Raw genomic sequence first — 27,873 nt, 5'->3', positions numbered from 1 at the left:
ATTAAAGAGGAATAAATAATAACTTTTCACTGATTTATTTGAAACTATATGAACATTTTACTTTTATCAAGATTAAACAAACAAGAATCCCCCCAAAGTGACATGGATTTATTAAACTGGTAACTCTTGCAACATAACTTCATTTCTTTCCCCATCTATTAACACCATTTATCATCTGACATACATATATATACTGTATATATATATTTCCTTTATTTAACCAGGTAAACCCCGTTGAAATCTAGATCTCATTTTCAAGAGGGACCTGGGCAAAAAAAATTGCAATACATATCCTACTCTTGAGGATGTAACATTCTAAGGTTATTTTGTTGTAAAATAAAGTGAACTGTTAGAATTGCCTTTAGCATTTGAAATGAGCAGGATGCTTGAGGCATAAGATAGGACGCTGCTTCAACTTCTGTTGCAAGTTAAAGTAATTGCTTTCTTTACTTCAAGTTTTTGTCATGGCGGTGGTGCCTAAGTCGCTGGTTTGTGGAACCACATATGGAACTCATCAAAGCACTAAAAGTTGCAAATTACACATGAATAATTGTAGGTTTTTCATTGCATGCACGTATGACCCAAGAGAGAATATTTTAAAGAGAAAAGGGGACACTTTTTGAATTGATGTTGTTTGGTGTTGATTAGTATAGAGTTGTATAGTTGAAAAATTAAAGTAAGATCACACCTGTTTTTTTCCACGACAAGTTGGCTATTTAAAGCATTTTGTTGTTTTGGTTTCAGGTCTTACAGACATCTGTCTGCTCAATGACAAATGTCTGTAAGCAATCTATCGTGAATTCCATTAGTATTCAGCTCAGAAAAACAGACAAGTTGTGGCAGGTTAAACAGCATTTTCCATAAAAGGAGTCTCCACCCAGTAAACTTGGCATAGCTAATATTTTTACACCAGTTTAGCTTCACTAATTAGAACATGTCTGAAGACATTTAAAAGGGACCTACCAAAGAGTGAGTGTAGGTTTGAACATAACGTTCTGATATACGTGTGTAAACAGAAGCATTCAATGACATCTCAGAAATATCAGTACTGTGAATTAAGACAGAAGATAGAGATAAAAAACTAGATTCTGAAACTACAAACAAACTACAATGAAAACTTAACTTATAATAAACAAAACAAATTGGTTGGGGTACCTGTGTACAGTAATATACACAAACAGTAACAACTGTGTGATCTGACTGTAATAAATTTGGTGTCTCTCACATAAGGTGAACTAAAATGTAGTCAGTAGAATATGGAGTATTATGTTGACTATCATGGAATTATTCCATTTAGTATGATATCATTAATGTATAAACTAAGATTAGGCAAAATGCTAAGGTTAGCTTCCATGCTGTCAGTAGCATGTGTGGTATAACCAGGATGTTGATTTACATTGACTTAATACATCGAGTATGACAAATGTAGCTACTAAATCAAATGTTAGCTAAAATGCTTATTTTATGTACAATGCTATTGTTAGCATGAGGGCTATCACTATCAAGTGACTAGGATGTTGATGCTACCAGAAGGATGAGGTTTATAACTAGCATGTTGACTAACATAAAATTACTCCATTCAGTGTGCAAACATAGTGTAAGTTAAAATTAGCTAAAATGCTAAAGTTAGTGTAAATGCTGTCAGTAGCATGTGTAGTATGAACATCATGTTGACTTACATTGACTTACTACATTCAGTATGTTAAACATAGTTAATACATAAAACATCAGCTCAAATGCTTTTTTTTTTTAGCTATAAGGCCATTGTTAGTATGATGGCTATCATAATGAGTGACTAGCAAGTTGACACTACAAGTAAGATGTGGGTTATCACTAGCATGTTAACTTACATAAAATTACTCCAGTCATTTTAGCTTAGTTTATAAGCTAAAATTTGTTAAAAATGCAGCGTTTCGGACCGCATTAATAGTGATGTAACAAAATCAAATATTAAAGAGATCGAGGTGTAGAATAAGTGACTGCCATGCATTGCATGGGGCAGACCCAAACAAATAAACAAGCCATAAAAACATTTGGTTATGTAATAAATACAGGAAGACTCTGACGCCAGGAACTCAGAACCACTGCTCTTGCCACTCTCAGCTTGAGGGAAAAAATAAATAAATTATTTTGTCTTTAGCCCAAACCAAACACACTGACCTTTAGACAGCCAATTTGCATATACTGATAGATCACTAACATTTATGTAGGTATCAGGAGACTGGAGGTCAAAATAAAAAAAACTGCGAGTATGTACACGGAGTGCTTTTGGGTACTCAGCATAAACACTCCAAAGCCAATTTGAAATAGTTTTTGAATAACAATACATGTAGGAATATGTAACACTGCATTCAAAGAACTGAGCCTGATAAGATATCTTTGACTTTCTAGTGAAAGATTTAGCAACTTAAGTATGCTGACATAGCAGAAAAGAAACTCTAGCAAGTAGGCCACCCCCAAAATTCTTGGCTATCAGATCATTATGTAACACATGAACACATTCATACATACAGCCTTTATGTCTTTCATGGGAACAAGTTCCATCTGATTTCAGCTAATGTTATCCATAACCATTACCTATCACGGGCATTAAGGACACGTAGGCTATTTATCCCATTAAGAAAAATGTTACTCCCTTGAGTTTCTGTGTCAACATCTCTAGGCTTCAGCTATAATACTTGGAGCAAACGCAATTATCTTGTAAACCTAAATGAGGGTCACACTTTAAATCTTGCAGGTCAGATGATCTATAGGCGTTTCAAGTAGGCCAAACACATACATGTCATTCCAGGCATGGGAAAGGCTACATTCTGTCATTTGTGAGGCAGCAGGGCAGGTGTGACAATTCAGTTCTGAAACATTCAGAAACTCTGCACTGACAACAGTCATCTGAGTACCTTGGATTAACTGCAGGTGGCAAAATGTTTTTGTTTTCATTTCCTGTATGTGGGAAAAAGCAGTATTGATACAGGTGTATTCATATAGTGGTTATATATATAAATTTTAAAAAAGCATCTGTTACAATAGGTTGCACAACGAGATCAAGTTAATGTATCAATTTCTCTTTTGCTGAGAAGCTGATTGATCATTTATTTTCTTACAAAATTAATTTCCTATGAACGTTGTTAGCGCTTAGATACGCTCCGACCAATAGTATTCCACATTGGGAAATCTTGAGGCCAAATCGACTCTTCCTATTGGTTGGCAAAGACGTAAAGGGGCGGGGTTAAGAAAATGCTTCACCATAACAAGAATGAACGCGTGCTCTGACACGAGCTCTACAGGAGTTTGCAGAACTCAGCCGGGTGAGGAGGACGGAAGAAAAAAACACCAATGGCCCGACCGACGCGAGTTTAAACCCACCGCAGTTTTGACAGCTGGGACTTTTAGGTAGGACACTGTCACGCTGAATTGCTGTCACACACTGAAACACTTCTTTCTTCCACTTTTCAAGTTTAACTTAGACATACTGTCCTGGAGCCAAATCTTACATGTGCCTATTTTTTTTTAAATTTGAGAGTTAGTTAATAGGTTTGCATTATAAGAAGGAGGGTCAGCCTCAGTTACAAAAACTTAACTCTGGTTTATTGGCGGTTAGATTAGGTTAGGTAGAGGGTCCAAAAACTTACGTCTGCACTGGTCGTTGAAATAATTAACCTCAGCCTTTTTTTTAATCAGAAATAGTTAGATAGTAAAGCCGTTTATAAACGGCTGTACATACTGTACATCTACATATATTTACATACATATTTACTATCAAAAAAAGGGTGATGTATGACTTACACTAGAAAGCAGACGGTAATAGTTTATTGTTCTTTTGTATCGATCAGCATGCTTACGCTGTATTGACAGAATTCACGTGAGGAACTAGCATCAACTGTGATATCTGTTTACTTGTCTTGATCAGATTTCTGTTCAATTGTTGCAGAATTTACGTCACATTTGTGTATTAATGTTTTTTTCACACTTCTCTTAACAAGACACTATTACGGTCTGATGTCGCCCAATTTAAAGGTCTGTTCTTTTGCTTGTTTTTTGGCAAAATTAATGTTAATTATGTAATTTAGGCCTAGACATCTTTACCTCTTCGTTGATAATGGACCCCAACAATGAGAGCAAGAAGACCCCCACTCACCTACCAGTCGATCATGCTTCTGAAACCCAGAGGCTGACCCCACCCAAAGGACCAGGTAAACACACACACACACACTAATCAGGTATTAAGTATTTAAAATAATATATATTTTTATTGTCCAATAAATGAATGAATTATAATTTAGCTGATATCTCAAAATATCTTGAAGGGATCAGATTTGGCACAAACATCCAGCTTTGCAGCAGTAATCTAACGAGGATCTAATGATAAAGTGGTGCTTTCTACTCATTCTTGTTCTATTACTTATACATGACATTATACAATTTAGCTCTATCAACAAAAACGGCAGATATAATCAGTGGAAATCCCTAACTGTGGTCATTTTGTATACTGTTATCTGTACAAACGTTTTAAGGCATTAATATTCATTATTTATGGTATGCTACATATTTATGAGCCGTTGGTTGGAAAAAAAATAGTAGAAAGGAAACTGATGTGCAAATAAAACTTTGGAGGAACTTAAAATAATTGTGAGAACTATTATCAAAATAGTTTAAAACTTATTGCATAACAGACTGTCTCAAAAGGTTTTATGGTGGAGAATTAATCCTGAATTATTGCAGTGGGTGCACCTGTTAGTGCAGTGGTGTACTACTGTTCTGCTGCCAATCATCTTAATCCACTAAGATTAAGATGATTAATGAGCCTTCATAAACACATTTGCGTAATATAAAACTGGTTAAAATGAGAATTAAAGTTTAAGTGTGCCAAAAGCAAAATAAAAAAGAGTTCAGATACACTGCCTTAAAATAGTATTAATTTCCCTTAATCTTTTTCACGCTACAATCAGAATGCTTTTTATTCATTTTTTTTTTTTTTTGTTGAATTTTATATGACAGTCCAAACAGAAGGAGGAGTGTAAAACCAAATCCATATCCCCTAGTCTGCCCTAGTGTCCAGTCAGCCACAAAGTTAGTGTGACATCTTGTCAACAAGTTACAAACTGCTTTCGTACCGGGAGAAGAAGAGCCTGTCTGAAATGATGAAGTTACACAAAAATGTAACTTAATCTAAAAAAAGAAAAAAAAAATATTTAAAATGTTTCTTCTTCTAGATTGTATTTATTTTATTCTGCACTCCCATTAGCTCTGACTAGCTTATCTGTGCCTGTTGGAAAAAAAAATAAAATAAAAAATCCACAGTATGACGCTGCCACCACCATGTTTCATTGTGGGGTTGGTATGTCCAGAGTGAAGTCCAATGTTAGATTTCCACCACTCCCTGTGTTTCGAAATAGATTAAAAAGTTTTATTTGGCCTCATCTGACCAGAACTTCCTCTTTCCAGATATTTTCAACTCCAAAACAGGAGATCTTCTTGCCATTTTTCCACAGGCCAAATTTAAGGATGCAACTTTAAAAATGGTCTTTTTGACAGATTTTCTTATGGGATCTGTGAATCTTTGCAGATCACCATTGACCTCCTTACCACTTAACTGATTAGTGTTGTTTTACTGAAGATATTTTTGAGGTGCACAGCCATGCTGTCCATGTTCAAAAGATGAACAGGACTCTATGAAAAGCCCAAAGTTTGGGATGATGGTTTATAACCTAACCCAACTTTAAACCTCACAACAACTTTACTGCTAGCCTACTTGGTATGTTCTTTAGTCTTCAATGTGTCGTTTGATCATGAATGTTCTGCAATGAACTTCAGTGGCCTTACTAGCCATATTCCAAGATTAAATGAGTGACTAGTGACTAATTAGAACACCTCTTACTGCAGTTGTTTAGATTCAGGTGATTTTTTTTGTCTATCAGAGAAAAGACCAAAAAATACAGAACCTGTGAAGTGTTTTCTTCCACTTCAAAGTTACTTCATTTTATGTGTCTAACGTTTAAAATGACTATAAAATACAAGATTGTGGTTAACCTAAGTATGCAAAAAATCAAGAGGTGTCAATACTTCACTCCTATCCAGTTTCTTTTCATGTAACGACCTTCTCCTCCACCCCAATCCCAATACCCTGCTCATCCACGTACATAGCAAACCAAACAGGTAATGCAGTAGATGTTCTCGTTTAAATTAACGTATAAATGGTGTGAGTTTGCAAATAGTGATGACTGAATGAAAGACAAAGTATTAGCTGCATGTGCAAATTGTCTGTGGTGAGTTCCTCCAAAAATGCTGATTTATGTTGATGCCAAAAGTCGTTTGACTTTTTTTCTCACTTTGGCCTTTGGTGGATCAGTACAAACATTTTATACCTAAGATTTTTAAATATTAACTAATCGGACTTATATGAATCAACAAAACCTCAACATTAGATGTATTTTTAGACTTTTTTATTAGCTATTACATCTTACTTAAGACGTAATTTGATATAAAGGCTGCTCAAGTACTGACTAACTGTTTAAACATATCATTAGATTTCATTGGTACAAGATTATGTAGTCAGATCTACAATACAGGATTATGTGCATATATACAGTTAAATTTCAATAATAATAACAAAAACATTAAACACTGCAAAGTCTACTTTAAAACATGAAGCTTCTGAAACATATAGCTGCTTTAGTAAAGTATGTGAGAACAGCGCAAAGTCTTTTAGTCACAGTATATACTACTTAGTATGTAGAAAATAACAACAATGGATCTTGTGTACAAGCCAGGAGTCTCACTTTAATGCAAAGTGTAAGTGTGTTTCTGTGTCTTATACATTTAGTTTTTTATTCAGTGAAGTAACTCAATTTCTGGCTATTTGAGTAGCCAAAAATCAAATAATAGTAACATTACTAAAGGGATGCACCAATATGAACATTTCTTGATTAAACATACTCAAATTAAAGTTAGGATTTTCCAAACAAACTTCAGTGTGACTGTGCCTTAAAATATGAATTAACGTTGCAGATTTTAGGCACCTTAAGGGTGAAATAATACTGCAGATCACTGGAAGCTGGAAGCTTTGTCGTCTTTGCAGCTTCCACATCTTTCTAGTCTCACGACAATGATCCCGCTTGTGCATTAGGTACACACACACAGCTGCTCAGAAGATTGCGTTATCATTTCTCCTGTGAACCTCCGACCTGTATTTCCACAAAGTCAGCAGAGTTAAGGCGATATGGTGTGTGGAGATCTAAAGCAAAGAAAGCTTCTTTGTTTAAAGAAAGACTTGAACAGCAAAATGTGGTTTCATCACAGTCACATTGCAACAAATCATCTCCGTATGATATCCTGAAAAGCAAATGAGTTCGATTCACATCCATTTCTGTTCAAATAAAGTTCAATGAATGCTTTCAGTTTCTGATCTGATTACACATAGACCAGTTCAATCAGGTAATATCGGATACAGTCAGACTTTATGAGTAAGAAACTGTTGACTGATAAAAACGGTCTCAGAGGAGTTCAAAATTGAGTACCTTAATATGACGATGTCAGATTGTGTTTTCCTCTGACAGTTAACTCCCAGTAAATGCCATAATTGTTATAGATTTTTGTGAATTGTGAAAGGATTTATATTGATTGAGTTCTTTTATAGTTTTCAATGTTTTTTAATTTTTTTTATTGGGTTTTAATGTGATACACCAATGTAAAATAACAGCTACATCTGTGGTGGAGGAAGAAACATTTTCAAATTTTGGCAAGAAGATAGCGTTTGTTGAAAGCTTGATTTGCATTTTGATACGGCTCAAACTAGAGATAACAAACATGTGGAGGAGGCAGTCTGGGAGGATGAGTAAAGTTGTTGCCTGTGTGGCAACAACTCCACATATCTAGCACAATATGATTACAGTGAAACAGAGTGGTGACTGCATCATGCCGTGGGGATTTCTTTTCTTTAGCAGGACAGGAGGAGCTGGTCATAGTAGAAGAAGATAGATGGAGCTCTGGACTGCTCGGGTAAAAAAAAACCAAACAAACAAAAAAAACTGTTAAAAGCTGCAAATGGCATGACGCTGTAGTGGAGGTTCACCTTCCAGCAGAAAAATTACCCTAAACATTCAACCAGAGCTAGAAAGCTATGAATGACATCGAAGCAGCACTTATGTGTTTAAATGGCTTAGTCAAAGTTCAGACCTAAATCCAATTTTTAAACTGTGGAAAAACTTGAAAAAATATTTTTTTCAGACACTCTTCATCTATCTGACCATACTGTTCAGACCATGTTTGTAGAATTAGTTTAGACAAATGTGTGAGAAATTTCTAAATGACTCAAAACATGTCAAGTTTTTCAAAGCTAAACTACCAAATAACAGGGACAGCTGTTTCTTTATTATCATCGTTTTCCAACATGAAATTGTAATCTCTGTAATCAAAACTGCACTTTGATAAGTAGAAGTTTCTTTGTTTCCATTCAAGCAGCAGTTCTTGCAAGATCAGCACATGGAAAATATTGCAACTTAGGTCCTCAAAATACTGGGACCAGGAATAAGAGACCAGTATTTTCGTAAACCCTGCTGTCCGATCTCTCTAACAATTCCTCTTTTTTCTCCGTTTCTTCCTTCAGGCTGCAGCTGGCTGGTGGTGCTCGCTGCTGTGTCCGCCTCACTGAGCGGCTTAATGCTGGGCTATGAAATGGGCCTGACCTCTGGGGTCCTGCTGCAGCTGCGGAGCGTATTCGCTCTCTCCTGCAGAGAACAAGAACTTCTGGTAAGCTCCCAGCTGCTCGGAGCTCTCCTCATCTGCCTGGTGGGGGGCCCCATTCTGGATCGCTACGGCCGCCGCTGCTCTCTGCTCCTGAGTGCCGCCCTGGTGGTTGGAGGAACCATTGTGCTCGTTGCTTTGACTTCTCTTGCAGCTCTCACGCTGGGCCGTCTGGTAGTCGGAATGGGGACGTCTTTGTCAGGAACCGCAGCGTGTCTGTACATTGCAGAGATCTCACCGAGGGAGCGGAGGGGTCTGCTGGTCACCCTGTACGAGCTGATGCTGGTTGTAGGGGTGATGCTGGGCTTCAGCTGTAGCTACGCCTTCACTACTACACCGCACGGCTGGGCTTACACATTTGGACTTGTGATTCCTCCTGCACTGCTCCAGATGGGTGCACTACTCTTCCTCCCTCCTAGTCCTCGCTTCCTTGTGACTCAGGGCAAAGTGGAGCAGGCGAGAGTGGTGCTGGCGAGGATGAGAGGTGGAGCTAAGAAACATGTGGCAGATGAGCTGAGAGAGATCCAGGTTGGACTGAAGGAAGAATCCGAATACAGTTTCTGGGAGCTGTTCAGTTCTAAGGCAAACCTACGGTCGCGGTTGGCTACGGGCATGGCCTTAGTGTTCCTCCAGCAGGCCACCGGGCAGCCCAACATCCTTTCCTACGCCTCGCCTCTCCTCCGTAGTGTCGGCTTCGACAGCGACGCTGCTGCTACCTTGGCCTCCACGGGGTTTGGAGTGGTCAAGGTAGTCGGCACAATCCCCGCCGTGCTGCTGGTTGACCGCGTGGGAACCAAGCTTTTCTTGTGTGTGGGTGCGGTCGCAATGGGAACGTCTCTGGCTACACTTGGTACTCTGACTCTGCAAAGCCACACTCACCTAACAAGCCTGTGTAAAAGTCAGACTTTAGTAAACCATACAAATTTACCTTGGGATTTAAACGGAACCTCAGTAGAACTGGACAGCAGTGAGATTTTTTCCACTCAGCTCCCCAGCCACTGGAGCGCTGAGGAAGCACAAAGGACTGACACCGAGACTGACAGGTCTTGGGGCTTGGATCCCGAAAAAACTCATGTAGAACTGTCTTCTTCATTAAAGTGGGCATCTTTGATAAGCCTGCTGGTCTATGTGGCTGCCTTCTCGATTAGCCTCGGACCCAGTAAGTATCTGTTCATTGTTTTTTTTTCCCATTATCCTCTACAAAGCATGAAAACATAGTCACTGAAATATTACGTTAATCTTTGTTGATACTTCCAGGCTTATTCAGTATCACCATCCATAAACCAAGGCTTTCAAATGTATGCATAAATTATGCATTTTTAGATTTTTATTGCAATTTGTCATTTGGCCACCTCTATCTTTAATGTACTATTATGTATTTTATCTCATAGACAGACACAAAGTAGTACATGTTCAATATTTGCTCAAGCAAATATCTGAAAAGTGTGCATTTGCCTCCATCCCCATCAAATGAATACTTTGTAGAATTACCAAAGGTCTTTATGGCATAACTCTAACATGTTTGTCATTGGGTACGTGTTTAGTGCGATGCGAACATAACGTTTTACAATCCCACAGAATGACACTGGCACCACCATAGTTTTAGCTTTACATCTCATATATTTTGCATTAAACTAGAAAGTTCAGAAACATCAGTACAATTAAAGACTGCGGTTGTAGCGTGACAAAATACAGAAAGGTCCAAGGGGTGTGAATACTTTTGCACACACTGTGCTTTATTATTTATTTTATTACTGGCTGATAAATGCTGAACAGGCTGAGTTTTCCCTTGGTTTTCTCGTCCCAATAAATGATCTTTATGTGTTTAAAGACAGCTGTAAATTAGCACATTACACAACAGAGAGCAAAGTACAAGAGTTACAGTTGAACAGTAATTAGGATTAGGTAAATTAGGTAATACATAGCAACAGAGCTCCCCAGATAAGGCAACATGAACCCTGACTATGACGTTTCCACCAATTATCCTTTTTTTAAAAAATGTGTCTTCCTTTGGTCCCCTTCTCAGTGGTCTACGTGGTTCTCAGTGAGATCTTTCCCATGGGAGTCAGAGGCAGGGCTGTGTCGGTCGTGTCGGCAGTGAACTGGGCCACAAACCTGCTCATTTCCATGACTTTTCTCACCATCACAGGTTTGTATGTTAGTGACTGTGGAGCTCTGTAATGCTTAGGTTGCGTAAATTTCATTAGTAACCATACAGCTAGACAAACAGATGACCACTGGTTATGCAAACAACTTGCCTGCACAGTAATCACTAGCAAACAATTGATTTACACACAACACAACTTTAATTTTGGACCTTTGCCTTAGGGAAGGGGAAAAATTTATTATTTCATGCAAGAGCTGCAAAATCCCTGATTTCAAATCAGACTGCTCCATTCTAACCCTTATATTAGCTACCTCTAATAACCTTGTTAACCTTGTTCTATTAAACAAAAAATATACCAGGGACATTGATTTTTCAATTAAGGAAAAAGTTAGGACACTCTAGACTTAGGAGATAATGTTATCCCCCTTTGGTTGAAATAACTTTACTACAATCTTCTTTGTATCCATCTACCAGACTATGAGACCAGTCTGAGGAAAGTTTGCCCCACTTCTCACTTTCAGCTGTGAGATTTTGAGGTGCTCTTTGCAGCCCATTTTAAGGGTGTATTCACACCTGACACATTTGGTCCGCTTTAAACAAACCAAACAAGAGTTTGTTTTCAACTGGGGAAACAAACTCTGGTTTGTTTCCCCAGTTGGTCTGAACATTTTGTGCAGGTGTGAATACACTCAAGGGAACCCTGGTGCGGATCAAACAAATGGACCAAGACACTTTCTGAAGTGGTCTCAGTTTGCTTCCAAATAATTTCTTGTTCAGTTTGCTTCTAGTGTTAATACAGACAGGCTTTGAGCCAAAGCAACTACAGCAAATACACTGTGGACGTCACAAATCACCTCTGCTGGCCGTTATGGCAAAAATGAGCTCTTCGGTGTTGCTAATACTACTAAAATATGATCCGGTGTTTTCTACTCAATGAGCTTCTTGTCTCATTCAGCTTGCAGACGAATTTGCAGACGCCATTTAAAAATTAATATCTCATCGTTTGCATTTCATATCAGTAGAGGGGAAAGCAAACCTGTGGTGACATATTAAGGTTTTGGTGACTTCTTTTTGCATCTTAAGGGCATGTTGGCCATTGCTTCGAATGCCATTTCCATTCATTGGATTTGTTGAGTTCAAACTCTTTGAGGCGTTTTTAAATCATTTACTAGACTACTAAGCTTCTTCAATCTCACTAGTTGGACTACAAACCGGGCAAACCTCCTTCAACATGTCTGGTATCGATGTTCTAAGTATTACACCAGTATGATACACCTGCAGTTGATTTAAGCCATTTTAAGTGGGAATAAACATGCAGATGTTCTAATTTATTCCTCACAATAAATAAAATTTATTTTATCTGATCTGGCCTTTCTGCAATGTGGCTTACTTTATGATTACCTGATTGACAACACTCGTAATTTTATAGATTATACCATATATAATTGTCCTATTATATTCTAAGTGAATAAAGTGCATGTCTTATATCTTTTTTTCTCCAGAAAAGATTGGCGTTCCCAATGTAATGTTTCTATACTCCGGTATGAGTTTTGTCCTGCTGGTGTTCGTCATCCTTTGCGTTCCTCAGACCAAAGGCCGGACACTGGAGGAGATATCAAAAGAGTTGGCAAGCAAGTAAGTGACAAACACGCTCATGTCCTCTAAAACGTTTATTTGTAAGCTAAAAGTAAACCCCTTGTTTTCTGTTTCTGCTTTCTCTGAATTACCAGGAAAAACTTTGAGGTAAACCTTTTCAGACAGGCGCAGCCTCAGGAGACCCTGATCAGGAGGAGCCCGTCTACAGAGGGTCCCGCAAAAATCTAACACCATTTTTTCCCCCCCCCAACTGTAACCTGAGACATGATCAAAAAACAAAACAATGCCTTGAACATATAGAACAGATCTTAGTCCCATCTGTTTATTTCTGCAGTGTTAGCTAGCCCACGTTATGAAATGCAGTTATTTGACTTTTGCCATGATCAGATCAGAAATGGAAAGATACCAAAAAGTGGGGAAAATGCAAATTTTTCACTTCAACTTTTTTCTATTTTTCATTTATATTTTTTTGCCAAAATGTGAGGAAAAAACAGAATGGTTATACTTTACTTCTATTTAGACAAATGTGCCCATTTGTGTTTAAAATGTGTGCTGCTTGTAGTATTAAACCTCTGTATTTACTGGTTTGGAGCTTCAAACCAGTCCTGCCAGTTTTAACAGTAGAGCAATACATTCTTCTTTTATTATGGTACCACAAATTTGATTTTTTTTGGCTGTGAGGTAATGCTAGGTTAACATCTACAACTACTAGTATTATGAGTCTGGTGGGTAACTCTTTTGTGTAGAACCTCTTTAGAACAATTTTTTATTTTAATAAGAACACTAATATTTCTAAAGTCAAATTAAACAATTCTCCTGCTCTTACTGGGAACTCTGTAGAATAGTTTTTGGAGAACAAAAAACTGTAGCTCTCCACATTTAGTTAGAATACACAATCACAGAATACACTAAACTATCTAATTTGAAACCAGTTATCAAAGGAAAAAAACAGCAGTTGTTTAATAGCCTTTTAATTTTTATACAGAATACAAAAGTTTAAGTGTCACAATTTTTTACTCGCCACTTGTTCAGAAAGTACTCAATCACACATAAAAGCAAGTTTTATTTCAACATCTTAGTAGGAGATGCATACATACAATATAAATGATGCCTCAGTGATGCAAAACGTAAAGCATTCAGATGTTATACAACCAGGAAAATACTGCTTTCTATCTGGGTTTTTTTAAAAATGCTGCTTCAGTGCTGCCTTTACGTATTTCACTGTAAAAACTTGTGAATGGAGTAAATCTTCTCGACAAGTGCTACTACTGCTGCCAAACATTTGTCCACAGCCTGGCTGCTGACGTTATCAGTTATGTACTGTTTCATTTCAACTGACTTCTTTATTCCTGAATAATAAAATGATGGCTATGAATTTTAATAAACCAAGAAAAACCGAATCAATTTCTGAGCACTCGAGCATTGTGAAAACCTGCAGTAAAATTCACATTTAAAAACATGTAAGAGATAGTTTACGCTAGTACACTATCAACATATGAGAATAAATATATACAAGTTTAGCAGGAGAGTGAAATTGTGAGGAAAGGACACAAAGTAATGCCTGTTCATTTTTGAACAAAGGGCAGAGAACCAAACAACATTACAAGAAAAATCAACATGAAGAAGGATGCATTTTGTTTACATTCCTAATTGTTGTTTGAATCCATTAGCTTAAAAAAATGTTACAGCATGGGGTGGACATCTCATCTCCGTCTACAAATGGACGGAGATTCTTAGCAAGAAAACACAAAAGGAGGACTTGCTATATATGGGGCTGAAAACGACAACTTTGCAATGATCAACACCGTTGAGCGTTTTTCTGTGCCCATGGAAAAAAGACACCCAAAGCAACGATCTTCATCCAACTCCAATAAATAGGATTCTAACATCCAAGTCCAATCAGTCGGGTGGTTTCGACATTTCTTGCTGTTGCAACATCTATCCAAGGATAAAGTGCTTCCTGATGATTCTCCTGCTCTCCCATGGATCCCCTCTGTTCTCTTTTGCTTTATTTGCAGCGGGGTTTCTGACACTCATACAGTAGTGGGTAGATGTACTCCACTGCTGAGGCCACGCTCTGCACATTTGGTCCTAAATATGAGGGGAGTCAGGAATGTGTGACAGCACTGAAGCATGTTCAGAGAGTAATAATTATACAAACATGAAAGACAAAGGTTTAGAGTTTATTTTGATAATTATGGATTGAAGCTGATGAGGAAAAACAATTGCTCCTCAGAAAATGTAAATATTACATAAAAAAATATGTTTTAATATAGAAATATTAGCCAAGTGATCTAATCTTCCTTTTAATAAGCGATAGATCGTTTAGGTCAGAACGGAGATATGCTCAATTAAATATCCCTTCTGATTGAGGGATTTGACATTTCATTATTATTAGTTATGGGTAAGGCCATATTAGCAGCTGCCAAGCCCTGGCAGAATTGAAATCAGCATTTCTAAAGAGCTTATTTGGCGGTCCACTATACTGTGGACACAGTGGACCAAAAGGAACCGGCTGACGCGACACCCTCAATCATCACTGGACCTTAAGCTACAGCTCTACTCTTCCTCCAGACTCTGAAAACTTAATTTTCCTAATAAAATGCAGAATTGACTTTAATCTGAAAAGAGGAGTTTGACAGCACATGCAGCACTCTGAACAGTCAGCTTGTTAGGCAAGGACATTGTACAGTTTGACCCTCAATATAGAAATTTAAATTAAAGAATGAAATATATCACTGAGTGTAATGAATCCATAAATTACTTTGACTTTCCTGTGTAATTCCTCAAATAAATCAAGTTTTCAATAATATTCTAATTTATTGAGATACCTGAAATTACTGTCAGTGCGGAGGACTCAATATAGCAACTTGTATATCAATACAGTATATTAAATATATTAAAAATGTATTCAGAAACGTCTGTTAACAGGCTGTAAAAGTGTCACACAACAACACAACCTCAATTCCTTAAGCTTGTATGCCCTCTAGCTGTAGATAAAGGAGGGCAAAGAAGGTAGGTGTGTGTGGTCATGTGAGAGTAACATACCTGTCACTGTGAGGCTGCCAGTAGAAAACACTTGGACAGTAGCCTTCAGATTTTTGATTCGATAAGTAGCAGCAGGATGGAGTTCAGGTTCATAACTGGCAAACAGAAATAAACTTTTATCACACATTAGAAATTGGAAGCGTTGATGTACTTTGTAGTTCAAAATGCAGCCACTAGAGGGCATCATTTGCCAACAGGCATTTTAAAAAAATCCAAACAAACTAATTTATTATCAAAAAGGACCAAATCATTATTCATTTTGCTTAGAGGCAGCATTTTAATCTGGTGGATTAAATCTGGGAGATTTTAGACTGAACTGTAGAGTCTAACTCTGCAGACAATATTTAATTTGTATGGTCTACCTACATAACGATGGTGGCCTCATAACAGTGGATGTGGAGCACATTAGTGTGTTACCTGGCAATGGGTCGGTTGTTCTTTGTGAAGTCTACAAGATGCACTGCAAACGGCATGGAGCACACAGCGAGCACGTTCACAACTCTGAACGCCGAAAACCTCACCTGCACCGACAAGCACATATGAATGCATTTACAGAAGAAAATGAAATGTCAGGTACACAATTGTCATGTATAGTAATAAGTTAGAACAAATGCCAAACCAAATGTAACTATACAAAACTTGGCAATCAAAAGATCTGTAATAATAATGAAGGTGTGGACATTTTATGGACAAGTATTTGTGCTGTAGAGTAAAACTCATTCCCGGTCATATAAAGCTGAATCAACGGCTAGACAAGAACTTGTTTTCTGAGTTGTTGTTACATTCAGTATGACACATAACATGTTTGACGGAAATGATGAGTAAAAAGACAATTCATCATGATATTCCTCAGTCAGATGATGCATGTGTTTATTCCGATTTCTGTTAAGTGCTTTGTTTCCTGAGAGAGGGCAAATGCACTCTCAAATTGACTAAAGCAGTGATGATAGGGCAAGTAATGGAAAATACAAACCACAAACTTGCATATGCTGTCTGATAACCGGCTCAGCATCAGCAGAATATTACATTTAAAAGCTTAATAAGACAGTTGGAAAGCAAAGCTATCATCCTCTCATTACTAATTAGCATGACTTCTATAAAAAGCTTCGCTTTGTGTGTGTAACAAAAGGCGGGTTCTGTGTGTGACGGTTCTCACCTTAAAGCCCAGTTTCTGCAGACAGCGAGCTAACCTCCGAGCGCCCAACTTTGCCTCTTCCTCACTGAATTAGAAAGCAGAGATTATGAGTTTTTAGGATGCATAAAACACAAAGCAGCATTTCTGTACAGCACTTTGAAAGAACTACCGGTACATTTTTATCAGCTTTCCAATGCTGACACAAGAAATTATTAAGATACTAACTAAGGATAAGGAAACACTTGACTCTGGATGTAAAGTACAGTTACACCTGATAAAAATTAGGCATGGGCCAGTATGAAATTCTCACCATATTAAAACTCAACAAATATTACAGTATTTATACACTCACAAAAAAGTAACATGATTTAATTTATTTTATTTACAACAGAGAAGCAACACTTGATCATTTTGTGGGTAAAATAGTGGCAATTGTGGCTAACCTGTATGTTGATACTGGAAACAGACCAACAAATAGTTACAAAATTGATTCTTTGTGTATTTTCTTTTTGCTTTAGCAATAGTTCTGCACCCTTTCTGAAGTTCTGTCAAACTCTGTGTCTACAACACAAAGTGTCACCTGAGGTGAGCACCTTATTTAAAGCCATGTCACAGCCAATGATATGTAAAGACATTCTACAAAACAAACCAGTGCAATTTATTTTGCATAATACATAAATACACAAAATAATTCAATTCTGAACACAACAATCTATAACCTGTGTAAGATTTTTTTTTTATATATACCAAGACTGCTCACCTTGTTGCTCCAGTGCAGATTATCTTCCCTGAGGACCAAATTGAAGCGGTTATCTTTGGTTTACGGAGTTTCATCAGCACTTTCTGAAAACAAAGATATGACAAAGATTCAATGATCCAGAATGGTGCATTTTCCAATCCTTTCTAACTTGGAAGATATGTTTCCTCTAGGTCCTAATGCCTCGTTTCCACTGAGCAGAATGGCACGGGTTGGTGCGGTTTGATACGCTAAATTATGGTCCTGCATATTCAAAAGAGGGAAGGTGTTTGTTAAACCCAAACGCACAGCGTTGTGTCATAAAAGTGAGACGACAAACTTGAGGCACAAGTATGTCTCATGCTTTTCACAAACAGTAATGTAATTCAGTGGACTTCATTGTGTGACGCCAGTTGCTCCACTCTAAATGTACCGAACTCTTGTTCTATAGACCTACAACAGAAGGTGCAACAGGAATGCAGTAGTATTGGTCAGTGATATGGATCACTTTTGCAATGACAACAGACAATGAAATAGCGTATTGAACTGCACCGACCCGTACTGTACGGCTCAAAGGAAACAAGGCGTAAGTTTAACTTACCCCGACTTCAGGCTTATAGATGACATTGGTTCCTTCTAAAGCAATCTTGCGCAAGTTGAGGTGACACCTGGTCCTGAATGTTGCCACCACATTTGTAACAATGATGTCGAGTGCTTCATCGTTGTTGGAATCCATGGAGAACTGTGCAGAAGACCACTGTGGCTTTTTATTCACTCTTTCCTCACCATAACGTCAAGGAGTGTTGAGGAGAAGAGGCTAAAGAGAAAAGAAGAAGTTTTCTGAAAAGCTCCTTCACTTGAGCTGGAAAAAAAACACATCTTCCATATTGAACCTTTATTATTTGTCTTAATGAGAGCGATTAGAAAACTATTCTGCATTTAAAGCCAACATTTGTCAGAGCTTTTCTCATTCACAAGAGAGTAAAGGGAAAGAGGTGGACAAGTTGGTAGCATTAATGTATGTCACTCTGAAACAAACTCAATAATTTTCTAATAAGTCAAACATAAAACATAACTACACACACAATTAAGTAGTATTTTGATTAATTTACTCTGCAGCATTTAGTCTTTACTCACTTTTATCACTGTATTTTGATCAACTTTTTTTTCCATTGAATTCCTAAAACAAAATGAATCATGAGATAAATTTGTGCTGTAAGAGTTTAACCAACAGAGATGGCATTATGAACTGCCTCGCATGACACACTTCTTTCCATTCATCAATAATACACCCAACTAACAGTCCAACCCCTTCAGTCATCCATCTATGTATCCATTACACAACCATCAATCAATAATACTCATCTATCTATCCGCAATATATTTCAGCATCCAAAATTATCATCCACCCATCAATCACTTATCCACTTACTTCTCTCACATCTACCCATTCATCTCTGATGCACATCCATTTGTAACACTTACCATCTATTCAGCACATATACAGTACAGACCAAAAGTTTGGACACACCTTTCTAATTCAATGGGTTTTCTTTATTTTCATGACTATTTATAAGGCAAAAAATCTCACTTATTAACCTGACAGGGCACACCTATGAAGTGAAAACCATTTCAGGTGACGACCTCTTGAAGCTCATCAAGAAAATGCAGAGTGTGTGCAAAGCAGTAATCACAGCAAAAGGTTGCTACTTTGAAGAAACTAGAATATAAGGGGTATTTTCAGTTATTTTACACTTTTTTGCTTAGTGCATATTTCCACATGTGTTATTCATAGTTTTGATGCCTTCAGTGTGAATCTACAATGTCAATAGTCATGAAAATAAAGGAAACTCATTGAATTAGAATAGAATAGAATTCAACTTTATTGTCATTGCACTGTCACAAGTACAAGCAACGAGATGTAGTTGTGGTGTGTCCAAACTTTTGGTCTGTACTGTACATCAAACAATTTTTTGTCAATAATCTACCAATCCATACATCCATCATCACATGTCACAAATCCACCTATCAATAATACTTATATTCATCTACCCATAACAAGCATTAATCAGGCATTCCTCTGTTCATTCACTCATCCATTTACTCATTACACATCCATCCATCGAGTACACTTTTATTTTCACCCATTAATCACACACACACACACACACACACACACACACACACACACACACACACACACGCATCCATTCGTTCATCTAGTCATTGATGTTTTGTTTTGTTACTGAGACTTGAGTACATGAAGCTTTATATATATATATATAAAAAACAAGCACAGAAAGCTTATTAGTTTTTAAAGTAAACCAAAACAAACATTTGCACCTAGAGGTCGAATATGACCCCAAAATAAATTGAAAAAAATTAGAATTTGCGTCTTGGAAAGTGTGAAATTTTAACTGCTACAACCCTATCTGGACATTAAATGAACTAAACGTATTCATACTACCCTAAATACTCAGACACCGAAAATATGTCAAGAAAATATATCAAGTTAATAACTACACAAATATGCAATTTTTTTATATACTGGCAATGTACTGTCTAGTTTTTAAGCAAAACCAAGAAAATAATAACAAACCTACGGCTAAATAGCTAAGTCTGCTTTGTGTTATCAACAGTTTAGCCATGATACAAATCGGTTGCTAGGTATGAACAAAACACCGCGAATATTCGTCTAAATACATGCAAAAACTTGATACAATAGCTGGAATTTTACGAGCTAAAACGTAGAGCTGGTGAAATCTAACTGCTAGAGCTCAACCAGATAATGTGGTTGTTAACAAAGCTACGACAAAGAAGAGTGCACGGGCTGCAATGAATGAAAAGTTGTTAGCAACGAAACACAGCTATCAGGCTAAGTGCTCAAAGAAGGCTAGCTTAACTATTTTAAGATAAATCTGCGTGTGAAGAACAAGACATAGACTTATACAACAAATAGTCATTTTATCTACCTCCTTTGCCACCCTGCTGCAGATACACAGGCTCCAAAAAAGTCAATGGTAAAAAAGAAGAAAACAAATGTAGATAAACTAGGAAATTTCCGGTGTCGTTTGTGACGTCACTTCCGGAGATGAATTTACAAAATAAAAATAATCAAATGCTTTTTAAAAAAAAAATAAAATAAAAGCTAAAATCAATATTTTTATGACAATTTTCAATTTTCTTTATAACGTTCTGAAAATTGGCGTGTTTAATAAATATAATCATCAAAATACAAATGTTCCGAAAAGTTAGAGGCTGCATAAAAAATATAATAAAAATATTTTGCGAGATGCATAAAAAATATACAATTTGAAAACTTTGCTGCGCTTTTCCATAAAAAAAAGTGTGAGATACATTACCAGTGCTTTTTATTCTATCTGAATTGGATTTGTTTGCTTTGTAAACTACTTGAAATGAATGTGTCTTAATTAGGCGCAAAATAGGTTTTTTTTATTTTTATTTTTTATATAAAACAGGTAAATTTGTAAACCTGTCTTGCTGTGCTCTTGGGATAAATTTGGTTTGATATCCTCAGCAATAATAATTTTTATGTTATTTCTATTGCTCAAATTCATTATTAATCGATTAGCAGGTTTTTGACTGCGTGCATCTTGCGCCACCTTGTGGATATTTGTATAAAAGTAGGCGAAATCATCAAAAGATGTAACCATAAGACTATTGACATTTGTAGGACATGGTTCAACGGTAGTAGGTACCAGTGGGTTGCTGGTTCGAATCCTTAGTTTCTCTCAGTTGCTGTGCCCTTGGGCCTCGCCTACTTGTGGTCAAAGGGCCCGGTGGTGCCTGTTCATAGCAGTCTTGCTTTTGTTAGTCTGTGACTACAATGTACTGCCATGAGAATGTGTGTGAATGAGTAAGTGACTAAATGTAGTGTGAAGTGTTTTTGGAGTCCTCTAGACTAGATAAAATTCCATATGAATACATTCCATTTACCATTATAACACTAAAAAAAATACATGTCTCAGTCAAGATTGCCTTATTTTAAAGATTTACAAATTAACCCATGCAATTATCTAAGAGCAGCAACTAAAATAAATAAATAAAAGTCCTAAATTAACATCGTTTTCACATAACAATGTGTAATTCTTTGAAAATATATCAGAGTAATATTTAAACTATGCAAAGTTAGTGAATTTGCCAGGAAAAATGAGCACATCTGGTCAGTAAACACTTCTTTGGGAATTTTAAGCTTGCTACTACAGGAGAAGGAGTAAAGTTAGGAGGCAGCTGGGAATGTTTGTGATATCAGCAAGAGAATAAGCAGATACTCCTGTGGCCCATGAATGAATCTAGTCAATGAATGTCATCTTGAGGGACCTGCATAGTGTAATATTCCACAGTGACTTGGGGTTCTTTAGGAATGAAGAATAAGGCGTTGTGAACAATTTTTCCCCTGATTTGAAATGTTTTTAGTTGCATAGCACCGCATGGACATTTAACTGATAAAGTCGTCATCTCAATAAGATTAAGCTGTTTAAACCAAACTCATGTTTGAACGTGTATTTGTTTATGTGTGCGTTGATATGCCTGACTTATTTCTTGCTTATAAAGACACTAAATGCAGCAATCTGCTCTTCCTCTCAGAGCCACACACTTCTCTCGCCTGGCCCATTCCCAAGCAAAACAGAAAAATAACTTCTTTATGATTCAGCCGAGCTGTGATTGTTTTACCTCCGTGGTTACCAAATTGTCTCTTTCCTCCTCTCATTAAATACTTGTGGGGTTTTCTTCTTGGTGAAATATATCCTTTTAGTTCACATCCACTCTACCCAAGAGCCATGTTCCCCTTGTCCCAAAATGTTTACTATAAAAGTTTAGATTTAGAGCAGGTTAGGAAAGTCGGACCACTCGCGTTAAAGTGTGCATGTGCGTGTTGTGAGATAGCTGAGGCAGGGTGCAGGAGTTTGTTTACAGTTTGTTTGTCAGAATATATCTAGTACAGCTTTTTCCCAGGGGAACAATGCTCTTATTCTCATTAGGTCATCAGATACATTATGTAAACCCACAGATGCAAGCACTTACAACTTAAGAGATGCAAATATGTGAATGTGTAAACAGTCGGTACATCACTTTGAGCGTGTCAAAAAGACAAAACAAGTGAGGAAGTAATATTCTTTTTACCCATTGGAATTTTGGTGCCTGTTTGTATGAAAGTCTGAACACATCATTGAAGAGAGCATTAAATGTTTAAATGAAAGTCAACGCACTACTTTGTTGAATTTACAGGAATGTGAAAAATGTACGCATTTAATTTTTCACAGTTCATGAACAACTAGGAAGGAATACTTGTTGTTTTTATAGTGTAGCAAATGTATTAACAATTTTCGTATTCCTTTTTACGTGGAGGTAAAAAGGAATACAAAACTGAGTCATCCATGTCATCAAATCATCTTTACAGAGATGCGCTGTTAGGGAGAGTTCGCTCTTCCCTGTAAAGTGGGTGTGTTTGTTAGGACCCTCGCGTTCTGTTTATGTTGGGTGTACATCACAGGTCCATTTCAAAAGCACTTACAAAATGATGTTAGAGCTTTTGAAAGTTTCTGTTTTGACTTTTTGCAAAACTGACATCACTTCTGGTTCGATTATGGAGTTGAGTCAAATGTTTGTTAGTTCTCCTTTTTGAAACTAGGAAGGACAATGACTGGTGTGTGTGAAGATTTATATAATAATATTGTCTAATATGGTAAAAATATATTTGATATCATGTATATTATATATTTTTTTTTTTACTATGATTTTATAATATATGATATTATGCTATTTTACATTATATTACTTTACCACACAGTGTACCTATGAGTGTCTCTTTATGAGATAGAGATGAATGTTGTGTGAAGCTGTAGTATACAGAGAATCCAGATCTCTGGTAGTGCTGCTCCAGGGTCTCCCAGTATAAACAGAGACGTGGGAACGACCGAGCATGTTTATACGAGCTTAACTCTTACTAGGACCAGTCCACCAGGCAACAGGGGCGCATACCTGCTCCTGTGTTGTCACAGATAACTTTTAACTGATATAGTGCCATGGATATCTTTTATGGTTTTATATATCTGTACAACAAAATGATCTGATCTTCACCAGGTTCTAAGATTATTTAAATATAACTTCAAATGTACAAAAATGTTTTACACTCTCAATTTTCCTAAATAAGGCAAAAGCAAAAAGTAAAAACCTATGTATGAAAAGTACCCACTATGACTTAATGCTCGATACAACTACCGCTACATAACTTTATAATTTTGTCATTATTTTTTTTGTCTGCTACGTCACTGTGGAAGAATTTGGCACAATCTTATACTAAATTACATCACTGAATGCATGACCTATTTTTGATCAGGCTTTAGCTGTCAGAGAGATGGCCCTTCTTTTGGAATATCAAAGTGAATGAAAAGTGGCAAGTTGCCATGGTTGCAAATCAGATCAAACCATCATCCCTCCAACACCATGTTTGACAGTCAGTATGAGGGGTTGGTGCCATATTAGCTGTCCTGCCGTGACCTTGCCAAACATGACACTGGTCATTGTGACTAAACACCTCCACTTTGGGCTCACTCGCCAAAGAACATTGTTTCAGAGGTCTTGTGGCTGAGTGAGAAGCAATTTTTCAAACTTAAGTTGTGCTACAACATTCTATTTAGAAACAAGAACATATTGGATTATGGTAAGTGATGTAAGTAATATAATGAATAATGCTGTACAAAACATGTTTGTTAAGCTTACATTGAAACCACACCTTGCTTCATGACAACATGCATCCATCAGCATTCACTGATCAGACAGTCCTCTAACCGATTTCACTACACCTCGAGAGGTGTGGGTGATGTTGCACAGACAGAAAATCACTCCAACACTCACCGTGCAAGACTTATGGCCCAACATTAACACATCTGCAAAAATGTGATGGAGCTCCCTACGAAGCCATGTTTAGACTAGTTGTGAAAATGATAACATGAAAGCTGATGAAGCTTGGAGCTTTATTTAATTCCAGTCTGGTCTGCAGGGCATAGCACCTGCTGTTTTAAGAAGAGAAGTAGAGAACTGCAGCACCAAATGCATTGTAATGAAACAATACACATAATGGAATAATACATCTTAATTTAAGATGGAATTTATTATCCTTATATACTTATAATGACTTTCATGGATGTACACCAAAACAAATATTTAGAATTTATAATGCTCATCCTCATTGTTTGATGAGCACAGAAACAAAGGCTTGTTTATCATGTTCCTCAACGTAGGGTTTAATGTCATTAATGGATCAAAATGATTTTCCTAATGCTACTAATTAGCAAAGAGTAGAAAAATCATTTCTACTGTCTTCAGTCAGGCCAAGGTTTTATGAGGCCCTAAGTGGAATTTCCTTCAACTACTTTTACTGTATGTATTATAAATTCTAGACATTTGGAGGGTATATAGCTTTATCTAAAATCAACCTTAGCAAAAAAAGTAATTCCTACTTTATACTTTGCATTATATGTTTCAATGTGGACCACAGGCTTGCGGGTGCCTGTTTATAAGTGTGGCAAGTGAGGTCATAATATCGAAAGTTAAAAGCAGTTTTAGCAAATAGGATGCTTGAGTGTTTGAATCTTTTGGATTAAAAGGCAATTCATATATTTTATTTGCAATATATTGTGGAACAAAGTATACAAAATTGCTTTGGTATTTTTGAGAACTGTGTATAGAAACAGCTCTGCTGACAACATCTGAAGCACATGTTGCAGATTCAAGTCAAACCAGCTGTTAAATCTTGTATCGAAGACTTTTAGGATGACACAAATAGGAAATAAAAGAACATTGCAATGTTGACAACAGTGACAAAACACAACAGTTTTGCTCCAGAACTGGGGCCTGTGCAATTTGTCAGCACTTCAGACAGACACTGTTTGGATTGGAAAGGAGGTGCTGTAAGCCCCGTGGAGTGGATTCTTCCTCTCGCTCTAGAAAACAGATCACTCTCAAAACAAACTGTTGTAAGAACACGGAGGAGCATGGTATGAACGGCACATAACAATCACAACCGAGAACCACACAAGTGCTTCTCACTGAAGGCGGCGCACTGGGGGCAGGGAGGGTGTCATTGGAGTTGGCATTAACCATACACACAGTTGGCTCCAAATATTTGGATGCAGCCTAACAATTATGACTGAAATCCATCTTGCTCTGGCTACACATATATTCAAAATATAGTGCACTGCAGGATACTGGCATGCAAGATGCAATTTTTTGCATTTTCTTTGTTGTTCTGCATATGCAGATGTGTGTGAGCAGCACCCTTCAAAGATTTATCCTGCCCAAGGCTTAAAGTTAGGTGGAATGGGGGTGGGAGGTGTTGATGTGGAAGGATGTTTTGGGGTGACATTTGGGGAGCGAGTTGGGGTAAAGGTGTAGAAGGATGTCCGGAGATGGAGGGATGTGTGATAAGAGGGTTATTACTTTAGCACAACTAAGACTGTGTTGTTTGCGGAGCGAATTGTATTGCTTCGTGCTCGCAGACAAACACTTCCTAACTGATTTTGCACACACTTTGTATCAGTGTATGTTAAAACAGGGCAACAGAAATCTTCCACTTGTATGGGAGTGATACACAGACCATGTACACACACAATCACACACCCCTACACGCACACATGTAGATATCTAAATTAATGGTCTCCTTGGGGAGTCATCCAAAGGCCACAGGCGTTTGGGAGAAAAGATTCTTGGAAAAAAAGACTTCATCATTTGAACATTTGCTCATTAGTAACCCCATCTCAGCCATTTGGAGAGACAATGGAGCACACCAACAACTTTCATGTACTTTTTAAGATGAACTTTATCTTTTCTGAAAATACAAAAGAAAAAAGAGATGTAGAGATACATGACAGTAAGCTTTCAATGCACAGCTGGGACAGGTAGTGACAGCCATGGCAGGTATTGTTTATAGAAGGCCCCAAAATGAAATGAAAGATTGAAAAAAAAAATGTTTTCGCCATGATTTACACTCCCTTTGTCCCCTTTGAGTCTGACTCTTTGCAGGAAGTCTTTAAAGAGTAAGCCAATAAAGCTCTGTCAGATATATTGTATTCCCAGTCCTCCATAAAGATATAAAATATTGGCCTCCCATTCACATCAGACTTGAGGATCAGTGTTTTACAGGCCCACAATGTCCTCCTTTGCAGGTTCAGAGAGTTTACTCAATCAACTCTCTTGTTGTTGGATTTCAAACTAATTGTTTCCTTTTCTGTTGAGCATGACTCACAATAACAGATAATCTTGAGCAACAAGAGTCTTCAGTTGATTTCTTTTTTCTTCATAAGCCAGTGGCTAAGCTTACTGCATTAATATATAAAAACAAGCAAACAAACAAACAAAAAAGTTTCAATGTATGTGCAAGAGAAAACTGTCTAGATAAGCCACAATTCAGATATTTGATATGAACTGGTCTTACGTAAATAAACTTGTGCAACTTAACATTTTCTACATTTGGGTCAATTGAACAACAGTGTTTTTGGACAAATAAAAACATAAACGTTTTTATTAAAAACATAAAAGTTTTTATTTGTCATTATGTTTCTAGAACATAACAAAACTGAAGTGATAATTAAATAAACAAATAAATAAATAAATGTTTCACAGAGCCATCTACTGTCTCAGGCTCTAGTTGAAGACGTGCAGACTTTGCAGTTGAGCCTTCACCTGACTGACGCAGATGTAAGCGATGATGGAGTAAAGGAGGCCTGGATATTTTACTAGTGGAAAGGGAGGCATTTTGAGTCATTGGTAAACTGTATTAGTGAAATGCAAAGTGAGACTGTAACAGATAGATGGGTCTACAAATGTGGAAAAGAACCTTTTGGCCACTGCATGTCTGAGGATCTGGAGACTGTGGGCCCGTTTCTCCTCCAAAGGCCCTGAGGACATTTTAAAACCTCACTGGGTCTTTCAGCAGCAATTTTTTTTTTTTAATGAAATTTTTACAACTTTATGTTCATTGTTTCCATCCATGAAAAAAAAGACGTTTAAACACTGATTATATAAAGGATTTCTTTGGTTTCGGTTGGTCTCGGCTTGGACTATGATTTCCTCCCATTGTCAGTAATTTAACTTATTTGGAAAAATATTTTATGTGTTACGCAAACAAGGAAACCAGGGAAGACAGGCAGTCCCTGGTGCTTTCTTCTTGATAAGGCTTCTCTAAAATAAATAGTGTAACATGTTTCAGTCTGAGAAAAAAGTCGATTAGATAGATAGATAGATAGATAGATAGATAGATAGATAGATAGATAGATAGATAGATAGATAGATAGATAGATAGATAGATAGATAGATAGATAGATAGATAGATAGATAGATAGATAGATAGATAGATAGATAGATAGATAGGAGAGTATAATAAAGCATGATGGAAGCACAGAGACGGGGGAGGGGTTAAGAGGCTAATCCTAACAGAGCTGTGCCAGGTTATTTTTACGACTATCCTGCGCATCAGCCATTATCTGCCAG

The 27,873-nt window shown here is 37.1% G+C and overlaps 2 protein-coding genes across 3 annotated transcripts; one reads left to right on the top strand and one right to left on the bottom strand.

Annotated features, from left to right (window-relative positions):
- The first annotated feature begins 3,237 nt into the window (after window positions 1–3,237).
- Window positions 3,238–13,823, top strand: slc2a12 (solute carrier family 2 member 12). Its single transcript, XM_028040598.1, has 6 exons — window positions 3,238–3,390; window positions 4,068–4,190; window positions 8,603–9,898; window positions 10,766–10,888; window positions 12,349–12,481; window positions 12,577–13,823. Exons 2-6 carry the CDS (start codon window positions 4,097–4,099, stop codon window positions 12,668–12,670), a joined length of 1,740 nt encoding a protein of 579 aa, XP_027896399.1. The 5' UTR covers window positions 3,238–3,390; window positions 4,068–4,096; the 3' UTR covers window positions 12,671–13,823.
- On the bottom strand, window positions 13,489–20,448 carry tbpl1 (TBP-like 1). Of its 2 annotated transcripts, none has more exons than XM_028040599.1 (7): window positions 20,334–20,448; window positions 17,963–18,178; window positions 17,386–17,468; window positions 16,647–16,710; window positions 15,908–16,011; window positions 15,491–15,585; window positions 13,489–14,533 (listed from the first exon to the last, which is right to left on the bottom strand). In XM_028040599.1, exons 2-7 carry the CDS (start codon window positions 18,095–18,097, stop codon window positions 14,451–14,453), a joined length of 564 nt encoding a protein of 187 aa, XP_027896400.1. In that variant the 5' UTR covers window positions 18,098–18,178; window positions 20,334–20,448; the 3' UTR covers window positions 13,489–14,450. The 2 variants fall into 2 exon arrangements, with proteins under 2 accessions (XP_027896400.1, XP_027896401.1); XM_028040600.1 differs by having other exon boundaries at window positions 20,337–20,442.
- Window positions 20,449–27,873: the final 7,425 nt, after the last annotated feature.

This window comes from Xiphophorus couchianus, chromosome 15, assembly GCF_001444195.1.
Source record: "Xiphophorus couchianus chromosome 15, X_couchianus-1.0, whole genome shotgun sequence".
In the NCBI taxonomy this organism is placed as follows: Eukaryota; Metazoa; Chordata; class Actinopteri; order Cyprinodontiformes; family Poeciliidae; genus Xiphophorus; species Xiphophorus couchianus.
This window is presented reverse-complemented; position numbering and strand designations above follow the sequence as displayed.